Source organism: Hemitrygon akajei, unplaced genomic scaffold, assembly GCF_048418815.1.
Source record: "Hemitrygon akajei unplaced genomic scaffold, sHemAka1.3 Scf000041, whole genome shotgun sequence".
NCBI classification, from domain to species: domain Eukaryota; kingdom Metazoa; phylum Chordata; class Chondrichthyes; order Myliobatiformes; family Dasyatidae; genus Hemitrygon; species Hemitrygon akajei.
In genome coordinates this window covers 1,917,592-1,935,886 of record NW_027331927.1, presented here as the reverse complement: position 1 = coordinate 1,935,886, position 18,295 = coordinate 1,917,592, and the positions used below count along the sequence as shown (strand labels likewise).

The following is an 18,295-nucleotide window of genomic DNA, read 5'->3' as shown; positions in this document are numbered from 1 at the left end:
ATATCTCTGACCGCAGTGAGAGGTTGTCCAGTACGCGACAGTCGGGGTCAGTAAACTTCCAGGGAAATCCTGACCTTCACAGCACAGTTAATGTGGAAATGTGATGATCTGGTGTTTATCTAGACCAGGGCTCTCTGTCCAGTCACCGGACTGTTAATCGAATTTACTTTACTGTACGAACATTCATTGATGAGTTCAATTAATGCAATAGCTTTGAGCAAGTCTTGTGTACTAAAATTACTGAGTTCTGAGGTGAGGCATCTAACAGTTTGTCTGCTGTCTGTTCCCATTGAAGATGTTCAACAGAAACACAAGGAGACTCTGCGGGCACAAACTGAAACACTGAGAATGAACACGATCCTGATGAGGGAGAAGGTGCAGGTTTTCCAGCTGGTTGATCGATACGCTGAGCTCACAGTCATTTCTACTTTTCGAGATCGGAGACTGGTGGAACATGAGCTGCTGGCAAGAAGCAGAGACCACGAGGAGTGGAGAGAGAAACATCCCGATGTAGAACTGAAAACAATCCGGATGTAACAGTTGTTCCAGAGCAGCTTTTTACGGAATAACTCAAAATCTGGGAGCTCGGCAGCAGTGGCCGGAGTCTCGGGGATCGGGAAAACAACAATGGTACAAAAGATTGTTTATGACTGGGCCACAGGGAAAATATATCAGCAATTCCAGTTTGTCTTCAGTTTCAAATTCCGGGATTTAAACTCCATTAACTGCAGAATAAACCTGAAAGAACTGATTCTGCATCAGTATCCTTACTTTGGGAATATCCTGAGAGAGGTCTGGAAGAACCCAGAGGGATTGCTGTTTATATTTGATGGTCTGGATGAATTCAATGACAAAATAGATTTTTCTGACAGTCGGAGAGACACAGAACTTCGGTCAACATGCACAGATCCTGAAATCAAGTGCAAGGTTTCTGACATTGTGTACAGTTTAATCCAGCACAAGCTGCTCCAAGGGTGTTCAGTGCTGGTGACCACCCGTCCCACTGCGTTACATTTATTGGAAAAGGCAGAGATCAGTGTCTGGGCTGAAATCGTTGGATTTGTTGGTGAGGAATGGAAGGAGTATTTCATCAGGCATTTTGATGATCAGACGGTGGCGGCAGCTGTTTTCAAACACGTGGAGGAGAACGAGATCCTGTACACCATGAGCGACAACCCCTCCCACTGCTGGATCCTCGCTCTGGCACTGGGCCCCTTCTTCACACAAAGAGTCAGGGACACGCAGCGAGTTCCTAAGACCATCACCCAACTATATTCCTACTATATTTACAACATCCTGAAAAACCATGGCCGTGAGATTAAGAACCCCCGTGATGTGTTACTCAGTGTTGGTCAGATGGCCTTCAGAGGAGTGACCCAGAGGAAGATTGTGTTTACAGATGGAGATTTGATCAACAACAATCTTCAGCCTTCCCAGTTGCTGTCCGGGTTCCTTTTGGGGAGGGACGATTCTGCCCAGAGCGTGGTATACACATTTCCACACCTCACCATCCAAGAGTTTGTAGCTGCACTCGCACAATTCCTGAATCCACATCCCAGGGATATCATGAAATTCCTCACTGAAGCCCAGAACACGACCGATGGGCGATTTGAGGTATTCCTCCGTTTTGTTGCTGGCCTCTCCTCCCCAATGACAGCTTGGTGTCTGGAGGAGCTTCTGGGTACATTTCATCATGAAACAACCTGCCGGGTGATTGACTGGGTGAAGGAGAAGGTTAAACGCCAGAGTAGAAACACAGGGAGTGAAGCTGGTAAAAGGAGCCTCCTGAACACATTGCACTACCTGTTTGAGTCTCAGAATCGTGGACTGGCTCAGTCCGCACTGGGATCTGTGGAAACACTTTCATTCAGCAGAATGTCACTGACCCCGTCTGACTACACGGTCTTGTCTCATGTCATCGGACTCTGTGATACAATGAAACGTCTCGTACTGGAGAACTGCCACATTCAGTGCGAAGAGATCCAGCGGCTGGGACCCGGGCTGCACAAGTGCCAGGAGTTGAGGTAACTTGATTAATCTCTCACTCTGAACTGTGAAACAGTTCCAATGCGTTGTTTCAATGTAAAGGCATTTGGGTTTAACTGTGATAAATTAGATTGTGAAGAATTGTGACAAATGCCAGGGGATCGGTCAGTAATACCCCAATAATAGAACCACAGAAACATAGAACACTACAGCACAGTACAGGCCCTTCAGTCCTCCATGTTGGGCCGACCCATATAATCCTTAAAAAAGTACTAAACCCACACTACCCCATAACCATTTTTCTTTCATCCATGTGTCTGTCCAAGAGGCTCTTAAATACCCCTAATGTTTTAGCCTCCACCACCATCCCTGCCAAGTCATTCCAGGCACTCACAACCCTCTGTGTAAAAAACAACTTACCCCTGATGTCTCCCCTAAGCTTCCCTCCCTTAATTTTGTACATATGCACTCTGATGTTTGCTACTGGTGCCCTGGGTAACAGGTACTGACTATCCACCCTAGCTATGCCTCTCATAATCTTGTAGATTTCTATCGTCCCCTCTCATTCTTCTACGCTCCAAAGAGAAAAGTCCCAGCTCTGCTAACCTTGCTTCATGTGACTTGTTCTCAAAACCAGGCAACATCCTGGTAAATCTCCTCTGCACCCTCTCCATAGCTTCCACAACTTTCGTATAATGAAGTGACCAGAATTGAACACAATACTCTAAGTGCGGTCTCACCAGTGATTTGTAGCATTGCAACATGACCTCTCTACTCTTGAACTCAATACCCCTGTTATTGAAACCTAGCTTCCCATAGACCGTCTTAACTACCCTGTCAACCTGTGCAGCGACCTTGAGGGATGTATGGATTTGAACCCCAAGGTCCCTTTGTTTATCCACACTCTTAAATGACTGACCATTAATCCTGTACTCAGTTTTCTGGTATGTCCTTCCAAAATGCATCACCTCACTCTTGTCCGGATTGATCTCCATCTGCTATTTTTCTGCCCAACTCTGCAGCCTGTCTATATCCTCTTGTAACCTTCATCAACCTACAGTTTCATCCACAACTCCTCCAATCTTCCTGTCATCCGCAAACTTACACACCCATCCTTCCGCCTCTACATCCAGGTCATTTATAAAAATCACAAATAGCAGGGGTCCCCGGACAGATCCCTGCGGCACTCCACTAGTCACCGACCTCCAGGCAGAATACTTTCCTTCCACGGCTACCCTCTGTTTTCTTTCTTTAAGCCAACTTTTTATCCAAACAGCCAGGGTTCCACTTATTCCATGCCTCATGACTTTCTGGATGAGTCTCTCATGAGAGACCTTGTCAAATGCCTAGTTAAATACCATGTAGAGCACATCCACTTCCCTACCCTCATCAATTTCTTTTGTTACCTCTTCAAAAAACTCAATCAGGCTCGTGAGGCACGATTTTCCATTCACAAAGCCATGTTTACTATCCATGAGTAGACTGTACTCCAAATGCTCGTAGATCCTATCCTTAAGAGTCCTTTCCAGTAGTTTGCAGACCACCGACGTAAGACTCACCGGTCTATAGTTCCCAGGTTTCTCCCTATTACCTTTTTTACACAAGGGAACTACATTTGCCATTCTCCAGTTCTCCGGCACTTCCCCTGCAGCCAAAGAGGATTCAAAGGTCATAGCGAATGCTCCTGCGATCTCTTCTCTGAATTCCCACAAAAACCTGGGGTGTATCATATCCGGCCCTGGGAATCTATTAATCTTAATATTTTTAAGAAGATCCAGCACTTCTTCTTCCTTAATCTCTACATTGTCCAGCACACAGTCCTGCTCTACTTCGACCTCATCCTGATCAAGATCCTTTTCACTTGTGAATACTGAAGCAAAGTATTCATTTAGAACCTCCCCAACCTCCTCCGCTTCCAGGCACATGTTGCCCTCTTTATCCTTTAGCGGTCCCACCTTCGTTTTCGTCATCCTCCTATTCTTCACCTACACATAGAACGCCTTGGGGTTATCCTAAATCCTACATGCCAAGGCCTTCTCATGCCCCCTTCGAGTTCTCCTAAGTCCTTTCTTTAGCTCTTTCGTGGCTACCCTATATTTCTCATGAGGCCCTCCTACTTCCTGCTTCTTATATCTAACATATGCTACCTTTTTCCTCTTGAGGAGTTGCCTCACATGTTTCGTCAGCCACGGTTCCCTTTTCCTACCATTTTTTCCTTGCCTCCGTGGGGCAAACCTATCCTGAACCCAGCTCAAGTTTCCCTAAACTTCTATCATTTTACTTCTGTGCTTTCCCCTTTGAACATCTGCTTCCAATTTACTCTCGCTAGTTCCTTCCTCATCCCTTCAAAGTTAGCCCTTCCCCAGTTAAGCACTTTACCATTTTGTTTGATGTTGCCCTTTTCCACAGCTATGCTGAAGCTAACGGGGTTGTGGACACTCTCACCATAATGCTCCCCAACCAAGAAGTCTGTCATCTGACCAGGTTCATTACACAGAACTAGATCCAGGATAGCCTCTCTTCTCGTCGGCTGATCCACATACTGTGTCAGGAATCCTTCTTAAACACACTTGAGAAATTCAGCCACATCTATCCCCCTTGCACTCAGGAGGTGCCAGTCAATAAGAGGGATGTTGAAATCACCCAAAACTACTACCCTGTATTTCCTGCACCATTCTAAAATTTGCCTGCTTATCTGCTCCTCGGTGTCCCGAGGGCTATTTGGGGGCCTATAGCCTACTCCCAGCACAGTGATTGATCCCTTCCTATTTCTGACTTCCACCTAGACTGACTCCGTGGACACTCCTTCTGCAGCGTCCTCCCTTTCTATAGCCGTGATACTATCCCTGACCAGCAATGATACTCCCCCACCCTTTTCTACCTCCCATCCTATTCCTTTTAAAAACACCTGAACCCCGGGACCTGCAATGTCTGCAGTGAGATGCTGAAGATGTTCTATAGGTCAGTTGTGGAGAGCGCCCTCTTCTTTATGGTGGCGTGTTGGGGAGGCAGCATTAAGAAGAGGGACGCCTCACGTCTTAATAAGCTGGTAAGGAAGGCGGGCTCTGTCGTGGGCAAAGTACTGGAGAGGATAACATCGGTAGCTGAGCGAAGGGCGCTGAGTAGGCTACGGTCAATTATGGAAAACCCTGAACATCCTCTACATAGCACCATCCAGAGACAGAGAAACATTTTCAGCAACAGATTGCTATCGATGCAATGCTCGTCAGACAGGATGAAGAGGTCAATACTCCCCAATGCCATTAGGCTTTACAATTCAACCGCCAGGAGTAAGATATGTTAAAGTGCCGGGGTTGATTGTATTTAATGTATTTAAGTAAACTACTTAAGAACTTTTTAAAAGCTATTATTAATGCTTTTTGAGAGAGTGATTTAGATGCATATCATATTTTTACTGAGTTAAGTATTGTATGTAATTAGTTTTGCTACAACAAGTGTATGGGACATTGGAAAAAATGTTGAATTTCCCCATGGGGATGAATAAAGTATCTATCTATCTATCTATCTATCTATCATCATCTAATCCTGCTCTTCCTCCAACCAAGTTTCAGTAATGGCCACAACATCGTAGTTCCATGTACTAATCCATGCTCTAAGTTCATTCACCTTGTTCCTAATACTCCTAGCACTGAAATAAACACATTTCAACCCCTTTAGCTGGCTACAATTACGTTAAGTCCCCTGCCTGTCCTTCCTCATCAACTCTGAACTCTTAGCATCATGCCCTTGTCCTTCTACCTTAATCCCTGCACTCACATTCTGATTCCCACCCCCCTGCCAATCTAGTTTAAACCCTCCCCAACAGCTCTATCAAACCTGCCCGCCAGGATATTGGTCCCTCTGGGATTCAAGTGCAACCCGTCCTTTTTGTACAGGTCACATCCGCCCCAAAAGAGGTCCCAATGATCCAGAAATTTGAATCCCTGGCCACTGTTCCAATCCCTCAGCCACACATTTATCCTCCAGCTCATTCTATTCCTATTCTCATTGTCGCGAGGCACAGGCAGTAATTCCGAGATTACTACCTTTGAGGTCCTGCTTTTCAACTTCCTTCCTAACTCCCTGTAGTCTTCTTTGAGGACCTCTTCTCTTTTCCTATTATGTCATTGGTACTAATATGTACCACGACCTCTGACTGTTCTCACGCCCACTGCAGGATATCTTGGACGCGATCAGAAACATCTCGGACCCTGGCACCTGGAGATAAACTACCATCCGAGTTTCTTTCCCGCGTCCGCAGAATCGCCTGTCTAAACCCCTGACTATAGAGTCCCCTATCACTACTGCCTTCCTCTTCCTTTCCTTACCCTTCTGAGCCACAGGGCCAGACTCTGTGCCAGAGGCATGGCCACTGTCGCTTCACCCAGGTAGGCTGCACCCAGCTCGGTAGAGAGGGGTACTCTCTAGTACCTGAATCTTCCCCTTCCCATTCCTGACTGTGACCCACTTGCCTGTCTCCCGTTGCACCGATGTGACCACCTCCATTTAACTCCTCTCTATCGCCTCCTCACTCTCCCTGACCAGACGAAGATCATCGAGCTGCAGCTCCAGTTCCCTTACACTGTCCCTCAGGAGTTGCCTCTCGTTGCACCGGATGCAGATGTGGCCTTCCGGGACGCTGGGGGACTCCAGAACCTCCCACATCTGACACCGACCACAGAAAACTGGCCTCACACACATACTACCTCCTTTTGCAATCAACAACCGCCTCACCTCGTCCCGTTACTGCCGAAGCCCGTGGAGCCAAAGCCCTTTCACTCCGCTGCCCGCTGGATATGCTTCCTTCTTTTTAAACTGTCTCTCCCCCAAGGAGGGGAGTGCTCTGTGATTCCTTGTGAAGGGCTGTTCGAGACTTCATCAGATCAGTGAACAACTGCCATTGGTTTAATGACAGAAAATCACATGAATGGCCGTGTTTCTCACGGCTTGTGACACATCCATTGACAATGTTCCTTCTCACTGTTACTGACCGAGACTGACTGCCACAGAGCTTTACACCCTCTTCCCGGTGAGAGACAAGAGAGGATTAGCGGATTGTCCCAGCGAGAGAGAAACAAATAGCTGTGTGAGATTGTCCTCCTCCTGCCCTTCCCTGTGTCTGAGTATTACCATCACTCCTCCGGTGTGACTTCGCTCACTGACCCCATGTGGGCATCTCCTCTCCCGATTGCGCGCCTCAGTTCACACTATCCCTCCCGTTCGATTAACGTTTGCGTACCTTCCTCTATTTGTCTTCCTGTGGGTATCTCCGTCCCGTATTCCTTTTTCCTGAGGAGTCTCTCTTCACCATCATCCACTTCCTGCGGTATCTCTCTTCCCCATGCTCCTTCGTCCTGTGGAAGCTTCTTTTCCCAGCTACATTCCTCCTGTGGGGTATCCTTTCCCATCACTTGTCCCCTGGTGGGAGGTTCTTTCGTCAGCTCCCATGGACAATTTCCTATACACAACTCCTAACTGATCCTTCTCTTCCGACCACCTCAAGTCTTCCTCACTGTGGGACTCTCCGGCCCTGCTCCTTACGATGCTCTCATGTCAGTAACACTTTGAACCATCTGGGAATCGGACAGATTATGTGGAGTTTACAGGGTCACACCGACAGACTAAATTACTGACATTGCGTGAATACCCTGGAGCTGGTCAGTGAGGGACATTGACAGTGATGGGAACTCCGATCAGTGATTTACTAAAGGGTTTAATGTTTCCTGAATTATCCGAGAGAGAGAGAGTGAAATTTGCTCAGACCCACGGTTTAAATCATTTTGCTGATCAATTTGTCTGTGTTTAGACTTGGGCGGAATGAACTGGGAGATTCAGGAGTGAAACTGTTGTCAGCGTCTCTGAGGAACCCAGAGTGTAAAATACAGAAGCTGTGGTAAGTACCAGATTGTGGGAGATTGTGTTTACAGTCACTGGGCGTCTGACACTGAACATTAATGTGATCAGTAATTGTGTTAGTAATTAACACTGGGGATTTGTACCGTCTCCTATTTCTCTATCTCCTTCGCCCTGGCTTTCTCTTATCTCCAGGCTGGACAAGGTTGGTCTCACAGATTCTGGTGTCGAGGATCTTGTCATTGCTCTCAGTACAAACCGATCACTGACGGAGCTGATCCTGGGATCAAACTCGCTGACAGACCGATCTATCCCTGCTCTCCGCCGCCTGGTTCTGACACTTCCAAATCTGGCGTGCATCTGGTGAGTGTTTGTGTTAACGTTCAATGTGATAACATATCAGTGGATCCGCGGGTTTTCTGGTGATATTTCTGGTGATAACTTGCAGGATGCTAGGAATAAATTTGTCCCGGTGAGGAAGATAAAGAATGGTAGGGTGAAGGAACCATGGGTGACAAGTGAAGTGGAAAATCTAGTCAGGTGGAAGAAGACAGCATACATGAGGTTTGGGAAGCAAGGATCAGATGGGTCTATTGAGGAATATAAGGTAACAAGAAAGGAGCTTAAGAAGGGGATGAGAAGAGCAAGAAGGGGGGCATGAGAAGGCCTTGGCGAGTAAGGCAAAGGAAATCCACAAGGCATTATTCAATTATGTGAAGAACAAAAGGATGACAGGAGTGAAGGTAGGACCGATTAGAGATAAAAGTGGGAAGATGTGCCTGGAGGCTGTGGAAGTGAGCGAGCTCCTCAATGAATATTTCGCTTCGGTATTCACCACTGAGAGGGAACTTGATGAGGGTGAGGGCAATATGAGTGATGTTGATGTTCTGAAGCATGTTGATATTAAGGGAGAGGAGGTGTTGGAGTTGTCAAAATACATTAGGACGGATAAGTTCCCGGGGCCTGACGGAACATTCCCGAGGCTACTCCATGAGGCAAGTGAAGAGATTATTGCTGAACCTCTGGCTAGGATCTTTATGTCCTGGTTGTCAACGGGAATGGTACCGGAGGATTGGAGGGATGCGAATGCTGTCCCCTTGTTCAAAAAAGGTAGTAGGGATAGTCCAGGTAATTATAGACCAGTGGGCCTTACGTCTGTGGTGGGAAAGCTGTTGGAAAAGATTCTCAGAGATAGGATCTATGGGAATTTAAAGAATCATGGTCTGATCAGGGTAAGTCTGCATGGCTTTGTGAAGGGCAAATCGTGCCTAACAAGCCTGATAGCGTTCCTTGAGGAAGTGACCAGGCATACAGATGAGATAATGCAGTGGATGTGACCTACATGGATTTTAATAAGGCATTTGACAAGGTTCCACACGATAGGCTTATTCAGAAAGTCAGAAGGCATGGGATCCAGGGAAGCTTGTCAAGGTGGATTCAGAATTGGCTTGCCTGCAGAAGGCAATGTGTCGTGGTGGAGGGAGTAAATTCAGATTGTAGGGTTGTGACTAGTGGTGTCCCACAAGGATCTGTTCTGGGACCTCTACTTTTTGTGATTTTTATTAACAACCTGGATGTGGGGGTAGAAGGGTGGGTTGACAAGTTTGCAGACGGCACAAAGTTTGGTGGTGTTGTAGATAGTGTAGAGGATTGTCGAAGATTGCAGTCAGATATTGATAGGATGCAAAAGTGGGCTGCGAAGTGGGAGATGGAGTTCAACCGGAGAGATGTGAGCTGGTACACTTTGGAAGGACAAACTCCAAGGCAGAGTACGAAGTAAATTGCGGGATGCTTGGTAGTGTGGAGGAGCAGAGGGATCTGGGGGTACATGTCCACAGATCCCTGAAAGTTGCCTCACAGGTAGATAGCGTGGTTAAGAAAGCTTATGGGGTGTTAGCTTTCATAAGTCGAGGGATAGAGTTTAAGAAACGCGATGTAATGATGCAGCTCTATAACACTCTAGTTAGGCCACACTTGGAGTACAGTGTCCAGTTCTGGTCGCCTCACTATAGGAAGGATGTGGAAGCATTGGAAAGGATACAGAGGAGATTTACCAGGATGCTGCCTGGTTTAGAGAGTATGGATTATGATCAGAGATTAAGGGAGCTAGGGCTTTACTGTTTGGAGAGAAGGAGGATGAGAGGGGACATGATAGAGGTGTTCAAGATATTAAGAGTAATAGACACAGTGGACAGCCAGCGCCTCTTTCCCAGGGCACCACTGCTCAGTACAAGAGGACATGGCTTTAAGGTAAGGGGAGGGAAGTTCAAGGGGGATATTAGAGGAAGAGTTTTCACTCAGAGAGTGGTTGGTGCGTGGAATGCACTGCCCGAGTCAGTGGTGGAGGCAGATGCACTAGTGAAGTTTAAGAGACTACTAGACAGGTATATGGAGGAATTTAAGGTGGAGTGTTATATGGGAGGCAGGGTTTGAGGGTCAGCACAACATTGTAGACCGAACGACCTGTAATGTGCTGTACTATTCTATGTTCTATGTCTGTGAGTCTTGTTAAAACATTAACCCCAGTCCCCTGTCACTGACACTGCTGCGTAATCTGTTTACTTCATCTTTATTCTTTCGTTGGCTTCAGGCTGCGGCACAATCGGTTCAGCGAGACCGGCGAGAAAGAACTGAACTGTCTGCAGGAACCCAGACCCCGATTGGGAGTGATCCTGTGAGCAACCTAGCCCGCGGGATGTGGACATTCCACGGCCTCGCCTTTAACGGCTGTCCTCCCCTTTAATGGCCGCGCTTCAGGTTTAACTCCCAACGGTGCTAACAGATCCCGGCTTTAGCCGAGCGCTCTCTGACGTCAGAGGTGATCCCTTAGCCACGTGTCTACGTCTCCTGTCCAGGGCTTCTGATTCCGCCGAATGTCCTTGTGCAGGTTATCCAGGGGGATTCTGAGGAATTACACAGACAGGAAGAACCCAGGGCGAGGCTCAATCTGTGACACCATTGTCCCGGGGTGAGATTATCCGGCGGAGAGAATCTCTTTGCTCACTATGCTGAACCCGTGGCGGTGTGGTCGATAAAATGATGTAAAATTGACAAAGACCTCATTTGCGACGCTGAGTCGGCAGCGATTTCGGACACTTGGACACTGCCCGGATGTGAGATTTTATAATCATCGGTTCCCAGAGGCAGGGTGACGGTGAGAAACGGGACTGATTATTCAAACTGTCACTCATTGTTGGCGGTCTGTCAATTGTGCGTGACTCTGAATGAATCGGGAGCAGCTTATATATTCCCGCTCTCCTGCGGGTCACAGAATGTTTAGTTTACACTTGTCTTGATGAAATTAATAAACTGCTGTAACGTTCTGTCCTGGTGTCGGACTTGACATTTATTTGAGGAGAACAGTGAATTGAGTTTCCTGCTGCCCTGCGCACCTTGTGCAATGCAACAGCGCTCCAGAGCTCCGTACACAGGCTCAGTGACGTCTCACATCCAGACTCAGGAATGTCGGTCTCACAAACACTGGCACTCAAGAGCTTGTCCCCCGTCCACACTCCTGCCCACCCTGCGCTGTCCTCGCTGCTCCTCCCGGGCTCTGCTCACTACCCCTCCTGCGATCACCGCGTTCCCCCTCCTGCGCTCTAGTGGCTTGCCCCGCCTGCGCTATCAACGCCTCCCCACACGCGCTGTCTATGCCCCACCCCCTCGCCCGCTGTCCTTGACCCCTGCACCCGTGCCCTCTCCTTCTACACCACTCACGTGCTTAAAATGTCCCCGTGCACTGTCTTTGCCCTCCCACGCCCGCGCGCTCCATTGCAAACGAGCAAAGACCAGCGAATATCTGAAGTGTGCCCACTAACTTCCCGAATAGGAAAGGGATGAGAGACGAACTCCCAGCAGTAAACACGGGGTGAGCCTCCTGTCCCCATCGCACATGCCCAGGGTCAGGCACAGGTAGAAGCTCCCACTGCACCGTCACATGACACCCCCACGGGGTCAGAGAAGGACTGGAAATCCCTCCACATGATCCCATCACAAAATTACGTTGTCAAGCACAGAGTGAAACCCCGTCCTCATCGTCCCTTCACACCCGGTCGGGATCAAACACGGAGTGAAGCTCCCTGCGCAGTTTCATAACAGACTTCTGGGTTCGGATACACTGTGAAGCTCCCTCCACAACGTCCCGTCCACACACTCCCGTGGTCGCACAGATTGACGTTCCATCCACGCCGTTCAGGGCCCAAGCACAGAGAAATGTCTTAAAGTCAGATATATTAGCTGGGTATTAGAGTTAAAAGATGTTACCAAAAAAATCTCATCGTGTTCAGCTTGGAACTGGGGTACAAGGAGCATCCAACCCCACACCCCCCCCCCCCCCGACCCCCGCCACAAGCACTCACGAGATTGATTTTAGTAGGGGAGACTGCAGAGATGGAGACAGGCAAGCAGTGATGAATTTGCACAGACGGGGAGAGGCGTAGAGAAGTGAAGGAATTGCTGACTCAGAGAGGGATGTAAGGAAGGGAGGTGCCACGGAGAGGTCGAGGAATGGAAGGGAAAGAGGATGCACGAAAATCGGGAGGGATGGAGGAGGACAAGGAGACTGGCAGAGGCGTACAGGTGTATCTTAGATCTATAGCGGCTTGCAATCTCATTCGAATTCTTGGGTCAATATTTACTAAAATTTATCTCGTGAGTGCTTGTGGCGGGGGTCGAGGGGTATGGGGCTGGATGCTCCTTGTACCCCAGTTCCAAGCTGAACACGATGTGGATAATTTGGTAATAACGTGACCCCAGCCCTTCCGATATCTGCCACCGTTCGTACACCTAACCAGTGCTCATTCGTTCCCGTCCACTCTCACCGACCGGACTCCCAACTGAACACCACCCTTTCCCATTCAATCCCATCGCTCGCAGCCCCAGTGTAACCCCACAACTTCCTAGGGCTGACCACACAACTTCTCAGGCCTGACTGGACAAAGAGTTTAATATTTACAAGGACTTCGGGCATTGCATGTGTTTGTTGAGATATATGCCAACGGAAATGGTTGTGATCCATCTCCATCGTTACTGGCATGTTGCTATCAAATCTCCCTCCACATTTGCCCAGCAGATTGTGAACCGATGCCTCATTTTATCCCCAGTGTATGAAGAGTGTAATCCTGGGACATAGATCACTCTGGAGCCCCCTCGACACCCTCACCCCGGCCGTGTGTCACACACAACTTATTTTATCCCCCAGTTGAGTATTGAGCATCCCAGGACACAAGTCAGACAGAGTGTTAAGTTTCCTTTACATCACCCCTACAATAAATACAAATTTCTTATCCTCAGTGTGCCAGCGAATGCTACCGGGATATAGAACAGACACAGTGTGGAGCTCCCATTACGTCACCGCCATAGTGAACCCCCCAAGCGCTGCATCCTCAATGTTGGCACTGGGCGCTTCCAGGACGCGCGTCAGGGTAAAGCAGAGCTGTATCTACACCACCCAAACAGAGTGTTCCCCCATCCACCTCTTTATCCCCAGTGTGCACAGCGGTTGTTCCTGGGATACGTATATATGTCCACTTTGTTCTAGCCCCTTCGCTTTCCCATCACTATCCCTAACCCAAACTTTCTTCACTTGTTCATATTACCCTCTCCGCATCCTTCCCTTCCACCCTACCACAATAACCCCCTCTCCCTCTTTGCCATTCCCTACCCTCTCTCTACCTGTCTCTTTCTACCAGCTCTCCTCTCCTTCTCTGTCTCCCCTCTTTTCCCCCCGTTTCCCATCCCTCTCCCCAATAATTTCATTCACAACGCTCGCGTTCTCAACCCGCACTCCTTCCCACTGTCGTGCATCGTGTACACGCTGACGACTTTGTGGAACCGAGGGGGCCCAAATCGAAAGCGAAGACGCTGGATATGGTCGGAGTCAAAGACCTTCGGCAGGTCTTCCTGAAGTCGTGGGAGGGAAAGAGAGAGAGAGAAGAGTCTACGGTTTCCGTAGCCTCACACTGGACATTTTGCCAGGGATGGTTCCGAGCCTCCATATCCCACGATTTTCAACGTGCGTATTTCCCACACCGAGAACTCCCGGTGTCGTATCCCACAAAGGGAGTTTTACCACTTACAGTTCCTGTCAAGGCCCGGTCCGTGAAGTCCGCGGTCCGGCTCACGGCCAGGTCCGTGGACTTCAGACTCTGGGTCTTCCGTCTTTCCCTTGTCCCATTTGAGCTTAATCGTAGGCACCTGATTCTCGTCTTGGGGCCGGGAATATAAGTGAACCTGGGTTCGAGGCTGGTTGCTGGTTCGGCTTGTTGGTATCCTGTCCTTGTCTCTGTGGGGTTCGTTTCGTCAGTATCATGTCCTTGCCTCTGTCTGGGGTTGTCCCGTCGGTATCCTGTCCTCGCCTCTGTGGGATAAGTCAGGCCGTCCTTGCCGTTACCCTGAGGCTGGACTGTTCCTTTCCTTCCCTCCGAAGCCCGGCCCTGCAACCTGTGTCTGGAGCCTCGCCTCGCCTTGCCTGGGTCTGGAGCCTCGCCCTTTTTGGAACTGTCTGTCCGTGTCCACGCCTTCGCAAGGTAGGTCCGGCCGTTTTCCGTTACCTAGCGTTGAGAACTGTCTCGTCGTGGTCAGCGTTTTGTGTAATGAGCCCAAGCGCTACATCCTGTATCCAAGGAGGGGTCCCGGCTCTGTTCTGTGCAATGAGTCCAGACCCTACGTCCGACTAAACGGGCAGACTATTATTTAAATGGAGAGAGAATTCAAAGTTCTGAGATGCAACGGGACTTGGGAGTCCTCTTGAAAGATACCGTTCAGGTTAACCTCCAGGTTGAGTCCGTGGTGAAGAACGCGAATGCAATGTTGGCACTCATTTCCAGAGGAATAGAGCATAGGAACAGAGATGTGATATTGAGGCTCTACAAGGCATTGGTAAGACTTCACTTGGAATACTGTGTGCAGTTTTGTGCTCCTTATTTAAGAAAGGATGTGCTGACATTGGAGAGTGTTAACATATGAGGAACGTTTGACCGCTCTTGGTCTGTACTTCTTGGAGTTTAGAAGAATGAGGGGGGACCTCGCAGAAACATTTCGAAAGTTGAACGGCATGGACAGAGTGGATGTGGCAAAGTTGTTTCCCATGGTGGGGGAGTCTAGTACGAGAGGACGTGACTTGAGGATTGCAGGGCGCCCATTCAGAACAGAGATGGGATTTTTTTTTTTTACCCAGAGGGTGGCGAATCTATGGAATTTGTTGCCACGGGCGGCAGTGAAGGCCACGTCATTGGGTGTATTTAAGGCAGAGACTGCTAGGTATCTGAGTAGTCAGGGCATCAAAGGTTATGGTGAGAAGGCGGGGTGGTGGGGCTAAAGGGGAGATTGGATCAGCTCACGATGAAATGGCAGAGCAGCCTCGATGGGCCGAATATCAGACTTCTGTTCCTTTGTCTTATGGTCTTACGGTCCTGTACCCAAGGAGGGGTCCCGGCTCTGTGTTCCAGGTTCCTGTCTCTCCCTCGCCCCAGGCTCAGTGTTCTGCGTTCCTGTTCTCCCTCGACCCAGGCTCTGTGTTCTGCGTTCCTGTTCTCCCTCGACCAGGGCTTTCTGTTCTCGTCTTGTCGATGTGCCTCGCCCAGCCCTGGAGTATCTTGCCCAGCATGTGCTGGGATTCCCTCGTCCTGTGCTGGGGTTCCCTTGTCCTGTGCTGGGATTCCCTCGTCCTGTGCTGGGGTTCCCTTGTCCTGTGCTGGGGTTCCCTTGTCCTGTGCTGGGATTCCCTCGGCCTGTGCTGGGGTTCCCTTGTCCTGTCCAGGAGTCTCACGTCCAGTCCTGTGATTTCCTCGTCCTGTAGCCACGTCTTGTCCTCGCCTGGTTCTGGAGTCCAAGCCCGAGTCAAGACGCAGTTTCTGTGTCCTTGCCCAGTCTCTGGCTCGGAGTCCAAGCCCAGGCTCCTAGCCCCAGTTCCATGTCCTGGTTCCCTATCCTCGTCAAGTCCTAGCCCAGGCCCGGAATCCTTGTCTCGTCTGGATCCTTTGTCATGTCCAGCATCCTTTCATCCTTACTTCCCTTGTTTCCTTCTCCTGCCCAGTCCTGTTCTTGCTATTTCAGTGTCTGTGTCCTGCTTTTGGGTCCACTCCTAACGCCCACATTATGACAGTTCCTGGTATCACCGTGACGCTTGGAGTAATAACTCACAAGAGCTCCACGTGAGGATACAGGAACGGTCTCTATCATTTGCGATATACAGTGGCGTGCAAAAGTTTGGGCACTCTGGTCAAAATTTCAGCTACTGTGAAAGGCTAAGCAAGTAAAAGATATCCTGACTTCCAAAAGGCATAAAGGTAAAGATGACACATTTATTTAATATTTGAAGCAAGATTACTTTTTTTATGTTCCATCTTTTAAAGTTTCAAAATAACAAAAAATGAAAAGGGCCCGAAGCAGAAGTTTGGGCACCCTGCATGGTCAGTACTTAGTAACACCACATCTGGCAATTATCACAGCTTGTAAACACTTTCTGTAGCCAGCTCAGAGTCTTTCAATTCTTGTTTGGGGGATTTTTGCTCATTCTTGTTTGCAAAATGCTTCTAGTTTGGTGAGATTCTTGGGCCGTCTTGCATGTGTTGCTCTTTTGAGGTCCATCCACAGATTTTCGATGATGTTTAGGTCGGGGGACTGTCAGTTCCATGGCAAAACCTACAACGTGCGCCAGTTAAGGTAGTCCATTGTGGATTTTGAGGTGTGTTTAGGATCATTATCCTGTTGTAGAAACCATGCTCTTTTCATCTTCAGCTTTTTTACAGACGGTGTGATGTTTCCTTCCAGAATTTGCTGGTATTTAATTGAATTCATTCTTCCCTCTACCAGTGAAATGTTCCCCGTGTCACTGGCTGCAACACAAGCCCAAAGCATAATCGATCCACCCCCGTGCTTAACAGTTGGAGAGAGGTGTTCTTTTATGGCGTTCTTTTCATGAAATTCCGCACCCTTTTTTCTCCAAACATTGTGGCCAAAAAGTTCTATTTTAAATTCATCAGTCCACGGGACGTGTTTCCAAAACGCATCGGGCTTGTTTAGATGTTCCTTTTCAAACTGAATTTTGTGGTGAGGATGCAGGAAAGGTTTTCTTCTGATGTCTCTTCCATGAAGGTCATATCTGTGCATATGTCGCTGCACAGTAGAACAGTGCACCACCACTCCAGAGTCTGCTAAATCGATGATCAACCCAACCTTTTGGGCTGAGGAGAGTTCCAAACCACAGGGACCAGCTGTGGTGCCACCGGCTTCCCCCCCCCCCCCCCACCCCGTCCCTCTCACATTCTCTGTCTCTGTCTCTGTCTCTTTCTCTCTCTCTCTCTCTCTCTCTCTCTCTCTCTCTCTCTCTCTCTCTCTCTCTCTCTCTCTCTCTCTCTATCAGTCCACAGCAAGCAGTCACAACCTGTGACTGACGTCATAGTCCCGCCTCACTCAGGCTTTCTTAAAGTAACACTCACAGTAAAACGAGCCTGCGTCTCTCGTAGCAGAAAGTAAAACAACAACAGAAGGTAACAAATCACTATGGTTACAGAGAGAGTGCGGTGAAGGTAGACATATGGTGCAAGGTCACATTGATTTAGATAGCGAGGTCAAGAGTCCATCTTATTAAGCTGTGTCTTATTATACTGGGAGCATTCAATTTGATATAACAGCAAAATGGAGGCCATCCTTGAGCCCAGTGGTAGGTTTTCTATTTTTTGAAATCTTCGAACAGGTGGGTGGGTGAGAGGTGAGAATGTTTAGGTTTGTGCGTTTGTTAACTGCGTTTCCTGCTTTGCTGAGGCAGCAGGAAATATAGACACAGTTCATGGAGAGGCGGCCAGTTTCTATGTTGTGCACAGCCGTGTCCACAGTTCCCTGCTGTTTCATGTAGTCATGAGCAGAACAATAACCGTACGAAGCCGGGAAGTACTCGGATCGGTTACTTTCCATAATGCAGTGATACAGTCTGGTAAGGGGCAAAGGGCATCTGCCAAATTCCTTATCGTTTGTTCTAGCTTTGTCATTTTAGGATACATCAATAAGTATCAGCAATCTCTCTTCTGACCTACGTCTTCATTCGAAAGTGTTCTCTTTCACCATTTACCTCATCGAATTTTCCAGAAATCGCTATTGTTTTATTTGTTTTCTGTTTTTTTTTTGTGTGTGTTCTTGTTGCTTTTCCCCTTTGTTAGCTAGAACAACCAGAGGTCTAATTGAATACAGCACGAGGCGGGGTAAACGCAGGCATTGCAATCTTAGTTTCTCCGTTACAAAATGGCTGGAGTGTTGTTCCTTGTCACAATGAAACTCATAGCATTTTATATTGAGTTTGTTATTTCCGTTCTCAGTTACTTTTAGTGAGCCACTTCCTCCGTTTCCATGGTAACCACCCGCCAGAGCTGCAAGAGGTGTTGCACATTTAATCGCTCTGTGGTCACAGCCTCTCAGCGTAGAGACAGTGGCCTCGGGAGCAAATGTAACAGAATGATAG

The 18,295-nt window shown here is 48.4% G+C and overlaps 1 protein-coding gene and 1 long non-coding RNA gene across 3 annotated transcripts in view; both read left to right on the top strand.

The window, feature by feature from the left end:
• LOC140720303 (uncharacterized) overlaps positions 1-18,295 on the top strand; it is a 1,203,583-nt gene that overhangs the window by 1,149,008 nt on the left and 36,280 nt on the right. The window lies entirely within an intron of this gene.
• LOC140720295 (NACHT, LRR and PYD domains-containing protein 12-like) lies at positions 1,750-10,528 on the top strand. Its single transcript, XM_073035157.1, has 4 exons — positions 1,750-2,024; positions 7,793-7,879; positions 8,035-8,202; positions 10,430-10,528. Exons 1-4 carry the CDS (start codon positions 1,876-1,878, stop codon positions 10,515-10,517), a joined length of 492 nt encoding a protein of 163 aa, XP_072891258.1. The 5' UTR covers positions 1,750-1,875; the 3' UTR covers positions 10,518-10,528.

Bases quoted from the DNA above. Each gene is read 5' to 3' on its own strand.
- LOC140720295 (XM_073035157.1), top strand. From the start codon at position 1,876: ATGTCACTGACCCCGTCTGACTACACGGTCTTGTCTCATGTCATCGGA. The intron at 2,025-7,792 runs GTAACTTGATTA...GTCTGTGTTTAG, and splicing joins CACAAGTGCCAGGAGTTGAG to ACTTGGGCGGAATGAACTGG. The intron at 7,880-8,034 runs GTAAGTACCAGA...TCTTATCTCCAG, and splicing joins TGTAAAATACAGAAGCTGTG to GCTGGACAAGGTTGGTCTCA.